The 18281-nt window shown below is 41.6% G+C and overlaps 2 protein-coding genes across 2 annotated transcripts in view; both read left to right on the top strand.

Moving 5' to 3' along the window:
- The window catches only part of LOC307044683 (uncharacterized protein), a gene marked incomplete at both ends in the record, with an annotated part of 99086 nt that overhangs the window by 67961 nt on the left and 12844 nt on the right, over positions 1-18281 (top strand). The window contains 3 exons of the mRNA XM_079689994.1: positions 10706-10879; positions 11507-11553; positions 11680-12247. Coding sequence (XP_079546120.1) covers positions 10706-10879; positions 11507-11553; positions 11680-12247 — 789 coding nt within the window. The remainder of the gene's footprint in view (positions 1-10705; positions 10880-11506; positions 11554-11679; positions 12248-18281) is intronic.
- Positions 754-10449, top strand: LOC307042878 (NLR family CARD domain-containing protein 3-like; the record flags this gene model as incomplete). Its single annotated transcript, XM_079687046.1, has 12 exons — positions 754-1013; positions 1250-1279; positions 2474-2587; positions 5073-5186; positions 5388-5466; positions 5620-5848; positions 5989-7795; positions 7877-8050; positions 8366-8539; positions 8970-9143; positions 10261-10362; positions 10446-10449. Exons 2-12 carry the CDS (start codon positions 1272-1274, stop codon positions 10447-10449), a joined length of 2979 nt encoding a protein of 992 aa, XP_079543172.1. The 5' UTR covers positions 754-1013; positions 1250-1271.

Here is an 18281-nt window from a genome sequence, read left to right as displayed (position 1 = left end):
GCGTCACTCTTTAGTGTCCCCTGGTCTGTTCTCAGCTGTGTGTCACTCTTTAGTGTCCCCTGGTCTCTCAGCTGTGTGTGTCACTCTTTAATGTCCCCTGGTCTGTTCTCAGCTGTGTGCGTCACTATTTAGTGTCCCCTGGTCTCCCAGCAGTGTGCGTCACTCTTTCGTGTCCCCTGGTCTGTTCTCAGCTGTGTGCATCACTCTTTAGTGTCCCCTGGTCTCTCAGCTGTGTGCATCACTCTTTAGTGTCCCCTGATCTCCCAGCTGTGTGCGTCACTCTTTAGTGTCCCCTGGTCTCTCAGCTGTGTGCGTCACTCTTTAGTGTCCCCTGGTCTCCCAGCTGTGTGCGTCACTCTTTAGTATCCCCTGGTCTCCATGCTGTGTGCGTCACTCTTTAGTGTCCCCTGGTCTCCCAGCTGTGTGCGTCACTCTTTCATGTCCCCTGGTCTACCAGCTGTGTGCGTTTCTCTTTAGTGTCCCCTGGTCTCCCAGCTCTGTGCACCACTCTTTAGTGTCCCCTGGTCTCCCAGCTGTGTGCGTCACTCTTTAGTGTCCCCTGGTCTCCCAGCTGTGTGCGTCACTCTTTAGTGTCCCCTGGTCTCCCAGCTGTGTGCGTCTCTCTTTAGTGTCCCCTGGTCTGTTCTCAGCTGTCAGAGTGCAGCAGGGAGCGGCTGGGGGTTAATCTTTAACTACAATATAAAGTCATATACAGTTTGAAGTGAGAGCTGCAGCGTCACACTGCTTCATCAGAGTGCTGGACACAGAGGACTGATGAAGAAGCAGAGGAGTTACTCCTGATGGAGCAAATGGTCAGATCAGCAGGAAACTCTTCTTCTACACAGACCTGGTCCTCACAGCTGATGGAGCACATGGTCAGATCAGCAGGAAACTCTTCTTCTACACAGACCTGGTCCTCACAGCTGATGGAGCACATGGTCAGATCAGCAGGAAACTCTTCTTCTACACAGACCTGGTCCTCACAGCTGATGGAGTTCATGAGAAGAAACTGAGTAAGTGGGACTTTGATTCATTCAGTGTCTAATGTTTCAAACAGCTGCTCTTTGTGGGTTCATGTGTTCACCTCCTGTCTTTAGAATGACAGCACTCAGTTTATCTGACAACTGATGTTAGAAACTACAGCTCACTGTCTTTAAAGTCTACATGTAGAAACAGATGTTATTTCCTCATCACTAACAAATATAATGACATTAAAGTAATAATGAAGCCGTGTGTCTGTCTCCATCAGGTGGCTGCAGGTTATCACCAACATGGAAAGGTATCACACTCAACACTTCACATGATGTTTGAAACTGTTTCACCCTTCAACATGTTCTCTCTCACTGACTGGTTGTTTACTGTCTCTGCTCTTTCTCCTGAACATTGACTCATAATAAACCTGTAAATCTATAAAACACATTCAGATTGAATCCTGATTCTGGACTGCAGTTTGGACTTTGATGCTTCTCTTATCTTATGAAGGCTCATATTTCATATTTATTGAGGCGTCTGTGGGTCAAAGTGCTCTCATAGAAAGATCTTTGTTAATTAATAACTCAGAAACAACAAGGGATCTGAGGAGAAGTTAAGATGTCTTAAGGACTAGGTGCAGAAATCTGGGGACTAGTTAAAGAAATCTAGGGGCTTGTTGCAGAGGTCCGGGAACTTGTGGTCAATATCTAGGAGCATCTTGCAGATATCTTATGACCAGTTGCAGAAGTCAAGGTAATAGCTACAGACATTTAGGGACTATTTGCAGAGAACAAGGGAGCAGTTGCAGAGACCTATGACTACTTGAAGGGATCCAGAGACTAGTTTATGATATATTTTCCCCTGATCTTTCAGCAGCATGACTCATAACAAACCTTTAAATCTATAAAACACATTCAGATTGAATCCTGATACTGGACTGCAGTTTGGACTTTGATGCTTCTCTTATCTTACGAAGGCTCATATTTCATATTTATTGAGCCCTCTGTGGGTCAAAGTGCTCTCATAGAAAGATTTCTGTTAATGAATAACTCTTGTTTATCATTGTGTCTTTGAAGTTAGAACCAATCAATGCAGAGAGATCTGAGGACTGGTTAGGAGGTCCAAGGACTAGTTCCAGAGATCTAAGGACTTGTTCAAGAGGTCCTATCGACTAGTTCCAGAGATCTAGAGACTTGTTCAAGAGGTCCTAGGGACTAGTTGCAGAGCACTAGAGACTTGTTGCAAAGACTTGTTTCCCTACTTTTTCCCCTGAACATTGACTCATAACGTTGATATTTGAAATATGCTACAGTTGTCTTTTGTTTAGTTGCAGAGATTTGAGAAACTTGGGTTTAGTGAGATCTGGGGACTAGTTTGAGATATATAGGGACCAGTTGCAGAGATCTTTGGGATTAAATGCAGAGATCAACTGTCTTTAACTGTCCAAAAGCCACTGAAAGCAGAGATATAAATCTTCTGTACATTTGTGTCTTTGTATTAGCTCCAAGCAGCAGAGAGAAGAGTCTCCTGAACCCAGCTGTGTGTCCCTGAAGAGTGATTGGTCTAAGGGTCGTCTGATTAACTTCAAAGATGGACATCCTTCCAATGACCCAGTGTAAGTATTTAAAGCCAATGATTTGTTTGCATCTGGTTTTAAATATGATGAATGATGGAAGAACACAACATCTGTTGAATCTTTAAACATTGATAACACATTGATCAAATATCAATCTGTCTTATCTTTTATTGGGCCCTGGTCCCAGGCCTAAAGTAGTCTCACTAGTTAGTATATTTCCCTCCTAGCCAATGAGCTTACAGGGTACAGCCATATGGCAGCTGGTGCCAGACGTACACGTAGAAGATCTATCAGATCGCCTGCCTCAGGTTCTTGGTCCATGCAGGGAAAGATTAGGGGGGGGGGGGGGGGGGAGTTATTTAATCATCCCTCCTCATATTCTATGTAAATAAATGCGGGGAGGGATTAGGCCGGAGCCAAGACGCCAAACTCAAACTATATGCTGCTGTGAATTAACATGTCAAACTTGAGTTGTCTGACTGAATGGAGTGGAGCCTTCGAGCTAGTTCATTCAGTCACTAGAGCTATAATGACACATGAACAATATGCCTTACACGTCAGACCACCAATCAAACTCATTCTTCTAAATCTGGCGCTCTTTTTAGGCTGCAAGATTTTCCATCTCTTCCTCTGCCGCACTATCACTCCATCATCCAGCTGTAGGGTCAGAGGGAAAGTTATTTAATCATCACTCCTCAATGTCCTATGTCAGGGGTACTCAAATACAAATGTTAAAGGTCCAAAAAAATGTTTTTAATAAGACAAAGGTCCGATGATTACGGTCATTCAACATTTTAAACAATTGCAACAAGATTCTTAACACGAGGTTGCAAAAACAAAAATAATCTGTGTGCAGCAGTTTTCATTGTTATTGCGTCTGTGCTTGATCCCTCAGAGTCGCAGAGCTGCACAGTTATGAATAAAGGCAGCCGCACCCTCTTTCATTCAGCATTCCCATCATTGCTTTATAAGTGTCTTGCCTCCTTGTGTGTCCACTGAGGTTCGTCAGGCCCAACTCATCTTCAACAAACTCCCCCTTTGCCTCATCATAAAAACTCACAAACACCAGCAACTGAGCATTGTCAGTGGTGCCAGTGGACTCATCCACAGCTAAGGAAATGCACTGTGCATTTTGTATTCCATCACAAAGCTGATTAATCAAATCACCAGCCAGTATTTATGTTCTTCTGGTTGCTGTGGAATCTGAGAGGGGGATTTGCTTTATTTGACCTGTCATTTCCTCTTTTTGTTTGCCTTCAAACATGGTCTCCATCACTTCAGTCATGCATTATTTTATACTTCAGTTATTATCCAGTGGAAAGTCCTTACCTACTGGCCTAGTTAAAAAAAAGTGGTTACTTTTTTTTGGCTGGGCAGTGTAGTTTTACACACCGTCTTATTTGACTTTCTCAGGACTTAGAACAGTTTTTTGGGGGCAGACCCCCACAAAGAAAAAACTCGTAAGGTCATCATCTTAACAGTTTTGTATGCTCATCCCGTGAGCAGAGCATCATGTCTATTACAGCTGAATGCCGCGATTACCATTTTGTTCAGCAAAACGCCTCACCAAATTAGTAAGATCCAAAGCTTTAGTGCGTTTTGATTCAATGAACAGCCATTGATTCAATGTACAGCCAAACTTGACAGTCTCTTCTCTGTCATTGTAGACCGCAAATACCTCATTCCTTCAGTACTTAGGTCCGAATCAGTCTATGGTCCGAATGCTTCTCGTTTTGCGCCGTACCGTTCAAATGAAATCGCCGCCAATCATATTTCAACGCTCGCGCCATGGGTTGACGTGCGTTACAAGACGTGTGTCTTGTGCTGCATTCACTTGCACTCGGACATTAGAGACGTTCTCTCATAAATGTCCGATGAGCCACAACTTTTCTTTCAAAACAAAGCTGCCAACTGGGTGGCAAGGCCTATTTTTAGGGTGGCAGTTGCCACCCCATGCCGCCCCGGGGTCCCCGGTAGGTGAAACTAGGCTGCTAGCTACAGTACAGATGCAACTAGATGAGCTGTTAACGCTCGCTCTGACTTTTTTTTTTTTAAACACACATTTTTCCCACCCGCATTCCGCGAAGACCCGCCCTACTGTGCCTCTGATTCGCAGAGTGTTGGTGGGGGGGAAAAAACGCTGACGGGATGCTGAATGTGATTGGACCAATGCGTTGATAGACACACACAGACACACACAGACAGACAGACAGATAGAGCGCTGTTTGTACACAGCGGAGAATTTTGACTCGTTGCGTTGTCTCAATAATAACACAAATAACACAGATAATACAGATAATACATATGAAAAGTATAATTTCGCTCAGAGTCCAGAGACAGTTGTCGTTCGGTCCGGATCCGGACCGGAGTCCGGACTTTGAGGATGCCTGTCCTATGTGAATATATGCAGGGAGCGATGAGGCCAGAGCCCAGGGGCTAAAATCAAACTACATGCCTCTGTCAATAAACATTTCAAACATGAGTTTTCTGACTGAAATAAAGTCAACTTTAGTGTTTCTGTCAGTTCCCAGCAGCAGAGAGAAGAGTCTCCTGGACCCAGCTGTGTGTCCCTGAAGAGTGATTGGTCTAAGGGTGCTCTGATTAACTTCAAAGATGGAAGCTGTTCTTCTGACCTGGTGTAAGTATTTCAAACTGTTCATAGAAACTGGAGAGCTTGCTGTTCCTCAGTCAGACTCAGAATTGGTCGTCCATCAGTGTTAGCATCTGGTTTGCATGATGATGTATTATGACAGAACACAACATCTTTATATAACTGCTCTGGGTCTTTGTATGTAAAGTCTGTGGAGCAAACATAATGTAAGTTCATGATTCCTCACAGAGAGGACCAGCAGAGCTCAGAGGTTCCCAGAGGTCAGTCTGCCCAGCAGCATCAGACACAGCTGGACTCCACATTTATGGTCTGTACATGAACTACAGCTACTTCACATCTGTTCTGCTCACAGTCAACTCCATGATGCACTTTGTAGATCAGTGGATGGTCAGTCTGTCCAACATGGATCTGATGTTTGGTGACTTTAGTTTGATTGTGTTGTTCATGTATTCTGTTCCAGCTGCTGGAGGACAACATCATCACTTTTGTGAAGAACGAGCTGAAGAAGATCCAGAAGGCTCTGAGTTCAGATTACCCAGCATGCTTAGAGAGTCAGAGGGAGGATGAGGAGGTGTTGGACGGTAAGGATGAAGAGCAGAGGAGGAGCAGCAGAGAGGCATTTCTGAACATCACTCTGCACTTCCTGAGGAGCATGGAGCAGGAGGAGCTGGCTGACCGTCTGCAGAGCAGTAAGAGGGTTTCTATAGAGATTTAACAAGCTGGATAAATGTTGACTAAAGTCTCAAGAGATGGAACAAAGTATATTCAGATCTTTATTCTTTAAGGATGTATTTGACTCATTGATCTGATTTGTTGTGTGTTCATTCAGGAAGTCGTTCTGGAGTGTGTCAGCGTGAACTTAAATCCACCCTGAAGGAGAGGTTCCAGTGTGTGTTTGAGGGCATTGCTAAAGCAGGAAACCCAACCCTTCTGAACCAGATCTACACAGAGCTCTACATCACAGAGGGGGGGTCTGCAGAGGTCAATGATGAACATGAGGTCAGACAGATTGAAACAGCATCCAGGAAACCAGACAGACCAGAAACACCCATGAGACAAGAAGACCTCTTTAAAGCCTCACCTGGAAGAGATGCACCAATCAGAGCAGTGCTGACAAAGGGCGTGGCTGGCATTGGGAAAACAGTCTTAACACAGAAGTTCACTCTGGACTGGGCTGAAGGCAAAGCCAACCAGGACATCCAGTTCATATTTCCATTCACCTTCAGAGAGCTGAATGTGGTGAGAGAGAACCAGTACAGCTTGGTGGAACTTGTTCATCACTTCTTCTCTGAAACCAGAGACGCAGGAATCTGCAGGTTTGATCAGTTCCCGGTTGTGTTCATCTTTGACGGTCTGGATGAGAGTCGACTTCCTCTGGACTTCCTCAACACTAAGATCCTGACTGATGTCACAGAGTCCACCTCAGTGGATGTGCTGCTGACAAACCTCATCAGGGGGAAGCTGCTTCCCTCTGCTCGCCTCTGGATAACCACACGACCTGCAGCAGCCAATCAGATCCCTCCTGAGTGTGTGGACATGGTGACAGAGGTCCGAGGGTTCACTGACCCACAGAAGGAGGAGTACTTCAGGAAGAGATTCAGAGATCAGGAGCAGGCCGGCACCATCATCTCCCACATCAAGACCTCACGAAGCCTCCACATCATGTGCCACATCCCAGTCTTCTGCTGGATCTCTGCTTCAGTTCTGGAGGAGGTGTTGAAAACCAGAGAGGGAGGAGAGCTGCCCAAGACCCTGACTGAGATGTACATCCACTTCCTGGTGGTTCAGTCCAAAGTGAAGAACATCAAGTATCATGGAGGAGCTGAGACAGATCCACACTGGAGTCCAGAGAGCAGGAAGATGATGAAGGCTCTGGGGAAACTGGCTTTTGAGCAGCTGCAGAAAGGCAACCTGATCTTCTATGAGTCCGACCTGACAGAGTGTGGCATCGATATCAGAGCAGCCTCAGTGTACTCAGGAGTGTTCACACAGGTCTTTAGAGAGGAGAGAGGACTGTACCAGAGGGACACGGTGTTCTGCTTCGTCCATCTGAGCGTTCAGGAGTTTCTGGCTGCTCTTCATGTCCATCGAAAATGTATCAATTCTCGTGTCAACCTGCTGTCAGAAGAACCAACAACCTCCTGGCGTCCTAAAGTCTTCAGAGACAAACCTGAACTAACACATCTCTACCAGAGTGCTGTTGACCAAGCCTTACAGAGTCCAAACGGACACCTGGACTTGTTCCTCCGCTTCCTCCTGGGTCTTTCACTGCAGACCAATCAGAAACTCCTACGTGGTCTGCTGACAGAAACAGGAAGTAGCTCAAAGACCAACAAGAAAACAGTACAGTACATCAAGAAGAAGATAGATGAGGATCTGTCTCCGGAGAGAAGCATCAACCTGTTCCACTGTCTGAATGAACTGAATGATGGTTCTCTAGTGGAGCAGATCCAACAGTCCCTGAGTTCAGGAAGTCTCTCTTCAGATAATCTGTCTCCTGCTCAGTGGTCAGCTCTGGTCTTCATCTTACTGTCATCAGAAGAAGATCTGGACGTGTTTGACCTGAAGAAATACTCTGCTTCAGAGGAGGCTCTTCTGAGGCTGCTGCCAGTGGTCAAAGCCTCCAGGAAGGCTCTGTAAGTACAGAAACATTCATATATCATGAGTTCAATATTCAGTTCATTATTTTCATATATTGCTTGTTTTCTCTTTATCAGACTGAGTGGCTGTAAGCTGTCGGAGAGAAGCTGTGAAGCTCTGTCCTCAGTCCTCAGCTCCCAGTCCTCTAGTCTGAGAGAGCTGGACCTGAGTAACAACGACCTGCAGGATTCAGGAGTGAAGCTGCTGTCTTCTGGACTGGAGAGTCCTCACTGTACTCTGGAGACTCTCAGGTCAGCATTCATCAACATGTTGAGCTTCCTTTTTTGGATGTATTTAACTTACTATAGTAAATGAACTATTTTTAAACCTGTTAAATGATTCTTTGCTGTTGTGTTCAGGTGCAAATCTACACACTCTTCTCCCTTTCTACTTTTGACACATTTTTAACATTGGCTTTCAATCCACCATGTATGCAAAATGTTTGCCATCAGTTCAAAGAATGTAGTATTCCTCGTATTTATGATTATAGGGTCTTAATATTTTGTTTTTGAATTTGTAAAAAGGAGTGAATGCCGAACTTTTAATTTAAATTTGTGTCCCTTCAGACTGAGTGACTGTAAGCTGTCAGAGAGAAGCTGTGCAGCTCTGTCCTCAGTCCTCAGCTCCCAGTCCTCTAGTCTGAGAGATCTGGACCTGAGTAACAACGACCTGCCGGATTCAGGAGTGAAGCTGCTGTCTGCTGGACTGGAGAGTCCTCACTGTGCTCTGGAGACTCTCAGGTCAGGATCCATCAATATGTTGAGCTCCCTTTTGAATATGTATTGATATATTGGGCTGCTGTTGCCCAGAAGGGAAATAGGCAAGTACCAATGTGAGGGTTATTGATTCGATCCCCTCTCCCTGAGGTTAACATGTCAAAGTGTCCTTGGGAAAGATACTTGACCTCAAATTATTTTCTAGACATTGTATTGAAGTGTTTGTTAGTTGCTTCAGTAAAAGCCTAAGCTGAAATAACATGTATGATTACTGGATGAGTTTTCTAAGTTCACTGTACTCAAGTTATTTTTCAACCCAGTTGTGATCGTCAATTTTCAGACCCTATGTAACATAATATACTTTACAGTTTTTCTGTTTTGCCCAGGAAAACATGTTATATAAAAACATAGTCCACTTTAACATTTGCTTCCATTTATTTTGTTGTCTCCTCAGACTGAGTGTCTGTAACCTGTCAGAGAGAAGCTGTGCAGCTCTGTCCTCAGTCCTCAGCTCTCAGTCCTCTAGTCTGAGAGAGCTGGACCTGAGTAACAACGACCTGCAGGATACAGGAGTGAAGCTGCTGTCTGCTGGACTGGAGAGTCCTCACTGTGCTCTGGAGACTCTCAGGTCAGGATTCTTCAACATGTTCAGCCGATGGACTTTTGAATTCCTAACCATTTCAATGGTTTAATTCCTTCTTTTCTCTACCAAAATGATTTTGAAATAGTTATGTTAGTCAAACTCTCAGGTTAGGATTCATCAACATTTTAAGCTTCCCTTTGAATATGTATTGATATATTGGGCTGCTGTTGCCCAGAAGGGAAATAGGCGATAACCAAGGGGAGGGTTATTGATTTGATCCCCTCTCCCTGAGGTTAACATGTCAAAGTGTCCTTGGGAAAGATACTTGACCTCAAATTATTTTCTAGACATTGTATTGAAGTGTTTGTTAGTTGCTTCAGTAAAAGCCTAAGCCGAAATAACATCTATGATTACTGGATGAGTTTTCTAAATTTACTGTACTCAAGTTATTTTTCAACCCAGTTGAAATTGTCAATTTTCAGACCCTATGTAACATAATATAACATCATTTACAGTTCTTCTGTTTAGCCCAGGAAAACATATTATACAAACACAAAGTCCACTTTAACTTTTGCTTCCATTTATTTTGTTGTCTCTTCAGATTGAGTTTATGTAAACTGTCAGAGAGAAGCTGTGCAGCTCTGTCCTCAGTCCTCAGCTCCAGGTCCTCTAGTCTGAGAGATCTGGACCTGAGTAACAACGACCTGCAGGATTCAGGAGTGAAGCTGCTTTATGCTGGACTGGCGAGTCCACACTGTGCTCTGGAGACTCTCAGGTCAGGATTCATCAATATGTTGAGCTTCCTTTTTTGGATGTATTTAACTTACTATAGTAAATGAACTAATTTTAAACCCGTTAAATGATTCTTTGCTGTTGTGTTCAGGTGCAAATCTACACACTCTTCTCCCTTTCTACTTTTGACACATTTTTAACATTGGCTTTCAATCCACCATGTATGCAAAATCTTTGCCATCAGTTCAAATAATGTAGGATTCCTCGTATTTATGATTATAGGGTCTTAATATTTTGTTTTTGAATTTGTAAAAAGGAGTAAATGCCGAACTTTTAATTTTTAATTTTGTCCCTTCAGACTGAGTTATGGTGACCTGTCAGAGAGAAGCTGTGAAGCTCTGTCCTCAGTCCTCAGCTCCCAGTCCTCTAGTCTGAGAGATCTGGACCTGAGTAACAACGACCTGCAGGATTCAGGAGTGAAGCTGCTGTCTGCTGGACTGGAGAGTCCACACTGTGCTCTGGAGACTCTCAGGTTAGGATTCATCAAAATGTTCAACTTCAGTTTTTATTTAGATAAATTGGTAAACCTGTAACCTGCACATGATTGTCTTTAAGCTAAATGTAAATCAGTAAAGTTCTATCTGATTCCATGGAAAAGTTTGATGTTGTTTTTCTCTATTTTGTTGGATCTTGAATGTTTCCAGACAAATTAGAAAGTGCAGTAATGTTATCAGATTATTGATAGACAGTAGTGATTGACCTGGTTGGACAATGTCTAAATAACCCACATTAATGGACAGCCTCACAGTACTTCACTGACCCTGCAGTCCTCACAGTGGCCTCAGATTATGTGATGTGTTGTTTTGTGTGTTCAGTCTGTCAGGCTGTCTGGTCTCAGAGGAAGGCTGTGTTTCTCTGGCTTCAGCTCTGAGATCCAACCCCTCTCATCTGAGAGAGCTGGACCTGAGCTTCAATCATCCAGGAGACTCAGGAGAGAAGCTGCTGTCTGCTGGACTGGAGGATCCTCTCTGGAGACTGGACACTCTCAGGTATTATACATGTATATACTGTATGTGTTCATGTAAATCCTAGCTTTCAAAAAAGTCACAAAGACACAGACTTTAATAAAATAGGCCAAGACAAAAACATGAAAGGGTACTGAGGAAACAAAGACAAGGAAGAAATCTTTAAAATATTAGAATCTGAACATGATTTTAATGCTCATTTTAATTTGTTGACCTAAACTGCCTTTTATAGATTTGGCAATAAAGTCAGGGGAGACAATACTTAGGAGGCACGATTCAGAAAATCCATCCCACAACATAAACCGACAGCAGAGATCATCCCACTCCTGATGGACGTGATCTACACTGGCTCCTGTATCTGAACTGATTCTGAAGTGCTTCTATTTTATAAAGCACTAAACAGTCCCTTAAAAACAATGAGGAACTATCAGATGTCTGAAGAATTCTGTGCATAACAGGTACCTTCAAATAAAGTGAATGTGTTTCCCTCTTCAGATTCCAGGTAACACTGATACATTCTTACATCTTATTTTCTGATAAATAATTGAAAAAAATGAGCTTTATTCAAAATCAGATGTTCCACTGACCTAAAATAATATCGTCTGATTAATAACAGCTGCTCTGACCCCCCCCCCCCCCCCCTTCTTTCAGGATGGAGCCTGGTGGAGTCCGATGGTTGAGACCCGGTCTGAGGAAGTGTGAGTGTGGTTTAATTTGATTCATGAAAACAAAGCAGCCACCATCTTCAAATGTAACCTTCATCATCAAAGTGTCAATAAATGAACAGCTGATAGATGAATAACTGCTGCTGTTCCTCTCCTCAGATTCCTGTGAACTCTCACTCAACACAAACACAGCACACAGAGAACTCAAACTGTCTGAGGACAACAGGAAGGTGACACGTGTGGAGGAGAAGCAGCCATATCCTGATCATCCAGAGAGGTTTGACCCCTGGTGTCAGCTGATGTGTAGAGAAGCTCTGACTGGTTGCTGTTACTGGGAGGTCGAGTGGAGAGGAAGGGTTGATATATCAATGACTTACAGAGGAATCAGCAGGAGAGGAGGCAGTGATGACTGTTTGTTTGGATGGAATGATCAGTCCTGGAGTCTGATCTGCTCTGGTGGTCATTACTCTGTCTATCACAATAACACAGTAACACACACCTCCTCCTCCTCCTCCTCCTCCTCCTCCTCCTCCTCCTCCTCCTCCTCCTCCTTCTCCTCCTCTGGTAGAGTAGCAGTGTATCTGGATCATCCTGCTGGCTCTCTCTCCTTCTACAGAGTCTCCTCTGACACACTGATCCACCTCCACACCATCAGAACCACATTCACTGAACCTCTCTATGCTGGCTTTGGGTTCAGCCCTGGTTCCTCAGTGTCTCTGGTTCCTCTGTAGGAGGAAGAGTCTCCTCCTGTTCCAGAGACTTCCTCCCTGCTGCCCAGAGAGTTCAGTCTGTTCAGGATCACAGCTGATGTTAGTTAGTACCAACCTGAGTCTGAGGGTTTTTACTTCATTATAACATGATTTCTGAACTATTGATAAGAAGTCTGACCATTTTCAGAGACTTAGCTAAACCAATCGACTGTGATCCCCTTCTGTATAATGTGCTACTCATATACTGTACTATTCATACTGTGATCCCCCTTGTTGGGAAAATACTGAATCTACACTTCCAATATCACATGATAACAAAGGTATCCCAACTATTGCTGTTTACAGTGTAGGGAATGTTTAGATTTTGAGAAAAAGTCAGGATTTTGTTCATGACAGGATGTATGATTACCTACAAGAACCGGTGTGCCTCCATCTGGTGCCTGTGACTCCCTCTCTTGGATATCAGCATGTGAAGGACACTGTTCAGGAACTAGTTGATGCTCTGTATGTGACGACTACTTCCATTCTGGAGAGGATCACAGATACATGGATCCTGAGGTTCAAGCTCAAGCCGGGGACCAGGGAGAGTTAACATTTTGAAGTGTTCAGAAAAAGTGAGGATTTTGAGATTTTGAGAAAAAAAAATCAGAATTTTGAGATGACTGGTGACGAGTGATACTTTTCTAGCATCCCTCTATATAAAGTGTTCTATATTATGCATATAAAGGGGGTCCACGGGGTCTTAAAAATTATTAAAAGTTTATAAATCAATTTAGCGAAAATCAAGGCTATTAAAAAGTATTAAACATCATTTTCCAAGGTGTTACATTTTGTAGCTTGTTTCCAATAAGTATATAAATGGTTCAAAGAGGTTGTGTTCTACAGTCTGCCTGAATGTAATCATTGCGTAGGTGTGTAGTGTGATTCTGTGTAGTTTATTGATGGCATCCCGTTGGATTTGACGTCATCTGAACAGGACATCGCACGCTCACTGCTTGATAGCGCGCCAAGGTCTGTTTACGCCGGTTGCTAAGCAACATCGTTATGGGGAAATGCAAGTCTGCGTCCAAATGGTTGGAAGATAAGGAGGAAGGACAATCAATACTGTATATAGTCAATGTAAGGTAAAGTGTGTCGCCAATGTGACCGGTTAAAAGTCAAAGTGGCGATGAGGTCTTAAAATGTATGGAAAGGGTCTTACAAAAGTTCTTACATGTGACTTCAGGATTCCTGCATACACCCTGTTCTAAATCACATGGCAGTCATTGTAACTTGAAGTAAAAAGCAGCTAGGGTTAACTAATTAAAGTGAATGAGTGTATGAAAAACAATATCTATAAAGTACAAAATCTAACAGTAGCCTATAGATTAAAATAAATAAGTATACTTATTTGTTGTATATTTGTGGATATGTTAAGTATATATACGTGTCTCTAATTTAAATCCAGAAGTGCACTTTGGTATAAGTCTTGACTACAAACTGTCAGACCAACAATGACAGGTTGTTTAGAGTTTAACTCCAACTACAGAGCTTGCCTTTGAACGTCTCTTAACATTTTCAATGCAAATAAAACACATGTTAACTTGGTCTTTGGAAAAGTGCTCAGTTCTGTTTTGCATTAAGGATGTCAGAAAATACATCACATGACATTATGGCTGATAATCCCATTCCTCACGGAGATCATGGATTTCATTTTGAACTCTGGAACAGTTCACTGCACTCATCAACACTATAAATACAAAAGTACAGTAAGTCGAAGTACTCAGATCTTGTTCTTGAGTAAAAGTAGAAGTACACAGATCTTGTACTTGAGTAAAAGTCGAAGTAATCAGATCTTGTACTTGAGTAAAAGTAGAAGTACTCAGATCTTGTTCTTCAGTAAAAGTAGAAGTTCCAGAGTGTAGGAATACTCTGTTACAGTAAAAGTCCTGCATTCAAAATGTTCCTCGAGTAAAAGTAGAAAAGTATTATCATCAAAATATAGTTAAAGTAGCGACAGTAAAAGTAGTGATTGTGCAGATTGGTCCATTTCAGAATACCTACCTTCATGCATACACATCTTAAGGAAAGATGCTGGAGACAAACTCCTGGGTCTCTATCTGTTGTTTGGTTGTTAATTAATTAGAGACTGTTGATTATAAAAGAACCACCAGCTGCTGAAAACACTGAGGCCTAACTAGACAGGAACTGCTAAAACCAAAATGCGTTCACCTGCTTCACCAAAAATAAATCCTGAAAGAGGTTTCACATGTTTGATGGAGCTGCTGAGTGTTCATCAGGAGAAAGGATGCTAACAAACATGCCATTCCATATTTATCATTAACCCCTTCACGCTCCTGATCCTCTTTTTACAAAACACACTTTCAGCCTTCAGACTGATGGTTCAGTTTACAGGCTTTCAGAAAAGCAAAACAACTATTCTCTGATTAAAAAATGTTTAATGGCAGTTGGCAAACAGCTGCTAGATGCATTTACCGCCCCCTTCTGGACCCGAGTGTGGATCAGCACAGCTTCACCTTCAATACTTACCTGTATAATATAATCCCTGTCCTCTTTAAAAACCTAAATACAGTCCGGTACTCTACATCCCCTGAACTGCTTTGCAAAATCTCTTTTATACTTAACTCTGTTGGGTTTCTGTCCCGCGATAAATCAGTGATCATTACCACAAATACCACATTTGCCTGATGCTCGTTGTCCCTCATGTTTCTCCGACTGTCCTTTGAACGTTATAGAAACACAGGCCCTTAAACTCCTCTAACCCACTCTTCCTCTTCCCATTTCTTATTCATTTGGGATTGGATGATCTCTTGATTTCAGCCTTGCTATATGTTACTCTCGTCTATATTACCTTGTTGCTAATTATACAGATGTATCTTCCATCTGATTTCCCTCCATATTACTGAGTCACTGCTCTAGTTCCTTTGTGCTCTCTCAAGTCCTACATCTTGTCTTGTGTGTGAATGCATGTGTTTAATACTGTCCAATGCACTCCTGCACATTTTGACATCTCTCCTCTGAGGTGCGTTCAAGGGCAGCTGCAAATCAACAACACTTTAATGCAGCTGCAACAAGGTCCAGTGAGCTGCAAACTACACCATGTGTTCATCAGGACATCTTCTTTTGTGAAAGTTTGAAAAGGAGATGAATGAACTCAAAAGAGATGTTGAGGTTTGCTGCATGTGGCGGAGTTTTATTTACAACAGCAGACATGTGGCGCCATCTAGTGGCTGTATTGGAGCATTGCAAGTATTTCTAAATTCAGCTTCATCAGCTCATTTAAACTTCTTGAGGTTTAAAAAGTCCTTGGATCCAAACTTAGATCATGTGAGTTCATTATAGTTCTTTAGTAAATCAATCTGCATTAAATCTGCATGACTCCAGCAGCGTTAGAGCTTCTACTTCAGTCTCCTTTCATCTCAGAGGAGACGAGGATAATCAGATGCAGGAAGTTAAAATAAGATCAAATATACTTTATTAATCCCACATTTGGGAAAAGTGTTTCTAGGTATTTAGGAAAGTAGGTAGGTGGGTAGGTTTTGCACATAGTTAGAAATAAAAAAAAAGTAGAAAATAAACATTTATATAATATAAACATCTGAAAATAGCAGATAAAACAGAACTGAAAGAGTGAAAATATAAGAGTTGACCGTGATATAAAATATATAAACTATCTGACAAATAAATCAAGGCTAAATTACAGCTAACACAATATAGAAGGGGGAGATTGTTTACATTTAGTGAGCGGGAACGAAGGTGTTTGGAGTTTTCTACCATCAGGTTTGAAGCTTCTTAATAAATGAACATCAGTCGAGATGATTTTAAAACGCTCAGCTCAACTTAAATCAAAATAGCTTTTACCGAGCAGCAAACTTATGCATTTTCAGCCTCTGAGTTTTGGCTTTCTTCCTAAACGTCTGCATGGATTTCAAAATGAAGGATTATTGATGGTTTTGGGAATTATTTTCTTTATTCTGCCAATAGTAAAAAAGGACTGTTTGTGAACACAGCTGTAGCCGGATAAGAAAACTATTCTGTAAACTGTTTGATATAAAAATAACAATAACAAATCCAACCAGCAGAGGGCCACATAACAACCTACATACAACAACTTAATGTTCATAAAAAGCACTTTTTAAAGAGACGGACCATTATATAAGTAGACTCTGATAGAACAATATAAGACTTAGTAATGTATCTATGTTTCTCATCGAATTATAATTGACATTTGGAATTTAAAAACGACATTTTTATTTAAGAATTTGGAATGTTCTAGAACTTATTGAGTCTTTAAGCTCGAGATTTTAAGGGATGTTTTTACATTCCTGTATTTTCCAGGACGTACAGCATAGTCACAAAAGCACAGAGTCATTTATCGTAATTGATTACACGGTTTAGTTGAATACTCGATTCTGATTGGTCAATCCGGACATTTCAGAGGCCATTGTGACAGTAGTACAGACAGGCCCGGCTCCAGGATGAAATTACTGAGGGGGCTGTTAAAAAATCAGAGGGGGCGATTTTTTTTTCACAACAACGAAAAATAATGGCAATGTAATGAATTGACACACCAAGCTTTTTTCCTTCTCACTGCTCTACAATCTCTTTGCTTCTTTATTTTTATTCTGGATTTACCCCTCTCGTTCTGTTCTTTTCCTCTGATCTTTAATATTCGATAGTACATTATTAGATAGCCGAACTTTGGTTAACAGACTAACATTGATTTCCTCAATTTATACATGGACAGGCTCTGTAATTATACCATAACCTTTTCTCCTCTATCCCTTAACCCGTCTTCCTATACAGATTTACTTACTTACTTTTTACTCTAGTCAGGTCAGGATTAAAGAAACATTAATCTGATGGATTTTTTTTTTCAGGATTTAATGTTCAAATTAAGACCTAAAACCTGGCATTTCATAAGAAAGTCATTAATATATAAACCAAATGTAATACTGGATCAAATACTACACCAAATGGACACACACAGATTAAAAATAAAAATAAAGTCCCCTGGTTTGTCTCTACTGCCATGAGAAAAATCAAATCAATGTTCCAAAATCCGTCACTAGATGTCGCTCATTGTACCAATTTGGTTGATATAATACATAACATATTATTATTCTAGTAAAAGGGCTCGCTTTGGCAAAAACCTGATCCATACAGCCCTAAATAATAACAAGTAACCATCACGTGTGGTGATATCTGTAGTTGTCTGTCTTATTTTTTGTTGATGTCAAACAACATGGATTTCAAGTCAATATACGAAAGTAAATCAAGAAAGGAAGTAAACAAGCTGATCTTCAAGTTCCTCAAAAACACTGGTCTAAGGACAAGGATTTAATATGAACATTTAATAAATCAACAGTAGGTGGCGATATATGCTCAGAGTGGAAGCGATTCACCATTAAAGACAAAAGAAGAAGAAAAAGTAGTAGAAGAAGAACTACGCTAAAACAAACAGGCACAACACTGTTACTCTGTTTTTACTGACATGTAACATTTGATTTCACCTTGCTCTTTTTTTTTTTACGCAAATCAAGAAATGAAGTAAACAAGCTGATCTTCAAGTTCCTCAAAAACACTGGTCTGAGGACAAGGATTTAATATGAACATTTAATAAATCAACAGTAGGTGGCGATATATGCTCCAAGTGGAAGCGATTCACCATTAAAGACAAAAGAAGAAGAAAAAGTAGTAGAAGAAGAAATACGCTAAAACAAACAGGCACAACACTGCTACTCTGTTATTACTGACATGTAACATTTGGTTTCACCTTACTCTTTTTTTTTTAACGCACGTTCAAAAACGGGAACATTTTCGGGAGTTTCAACCGGGTACCAGCCACCGAAAACGGGTCACCCATCCGACTGTGTTTACAGTAGCACACACGCTAACATTAAGACTACAAGCTCACTTGGGGTTGAGGCTTTTTTACACGTTGCTTGACTGCCTTCCCCACATATCTGATCTAAACATAGTAACGTGTATTGGGGGAAATGTATTTAAAGTTATTTCATAATTGTGACATTTATTGCACTTTTTGATGGA

This window comes from Notothenia rossii (genome assembly GCF_949606895.1).
Source record: "Notothenia rossii genome assembly, chromosome: 6".
NCBI classification, from domain to species: Eukaryota; Metazoa; Chordata; class Actinopteri; order Perciformes; family Nototheniidae; genus Notothenia; species Notothenia rossii.
The sequence above is the reverse complement of the archived record's forward strand: the minus strand, read 5'-3'. Positions and strand labels throughout refer to the sequence as shown.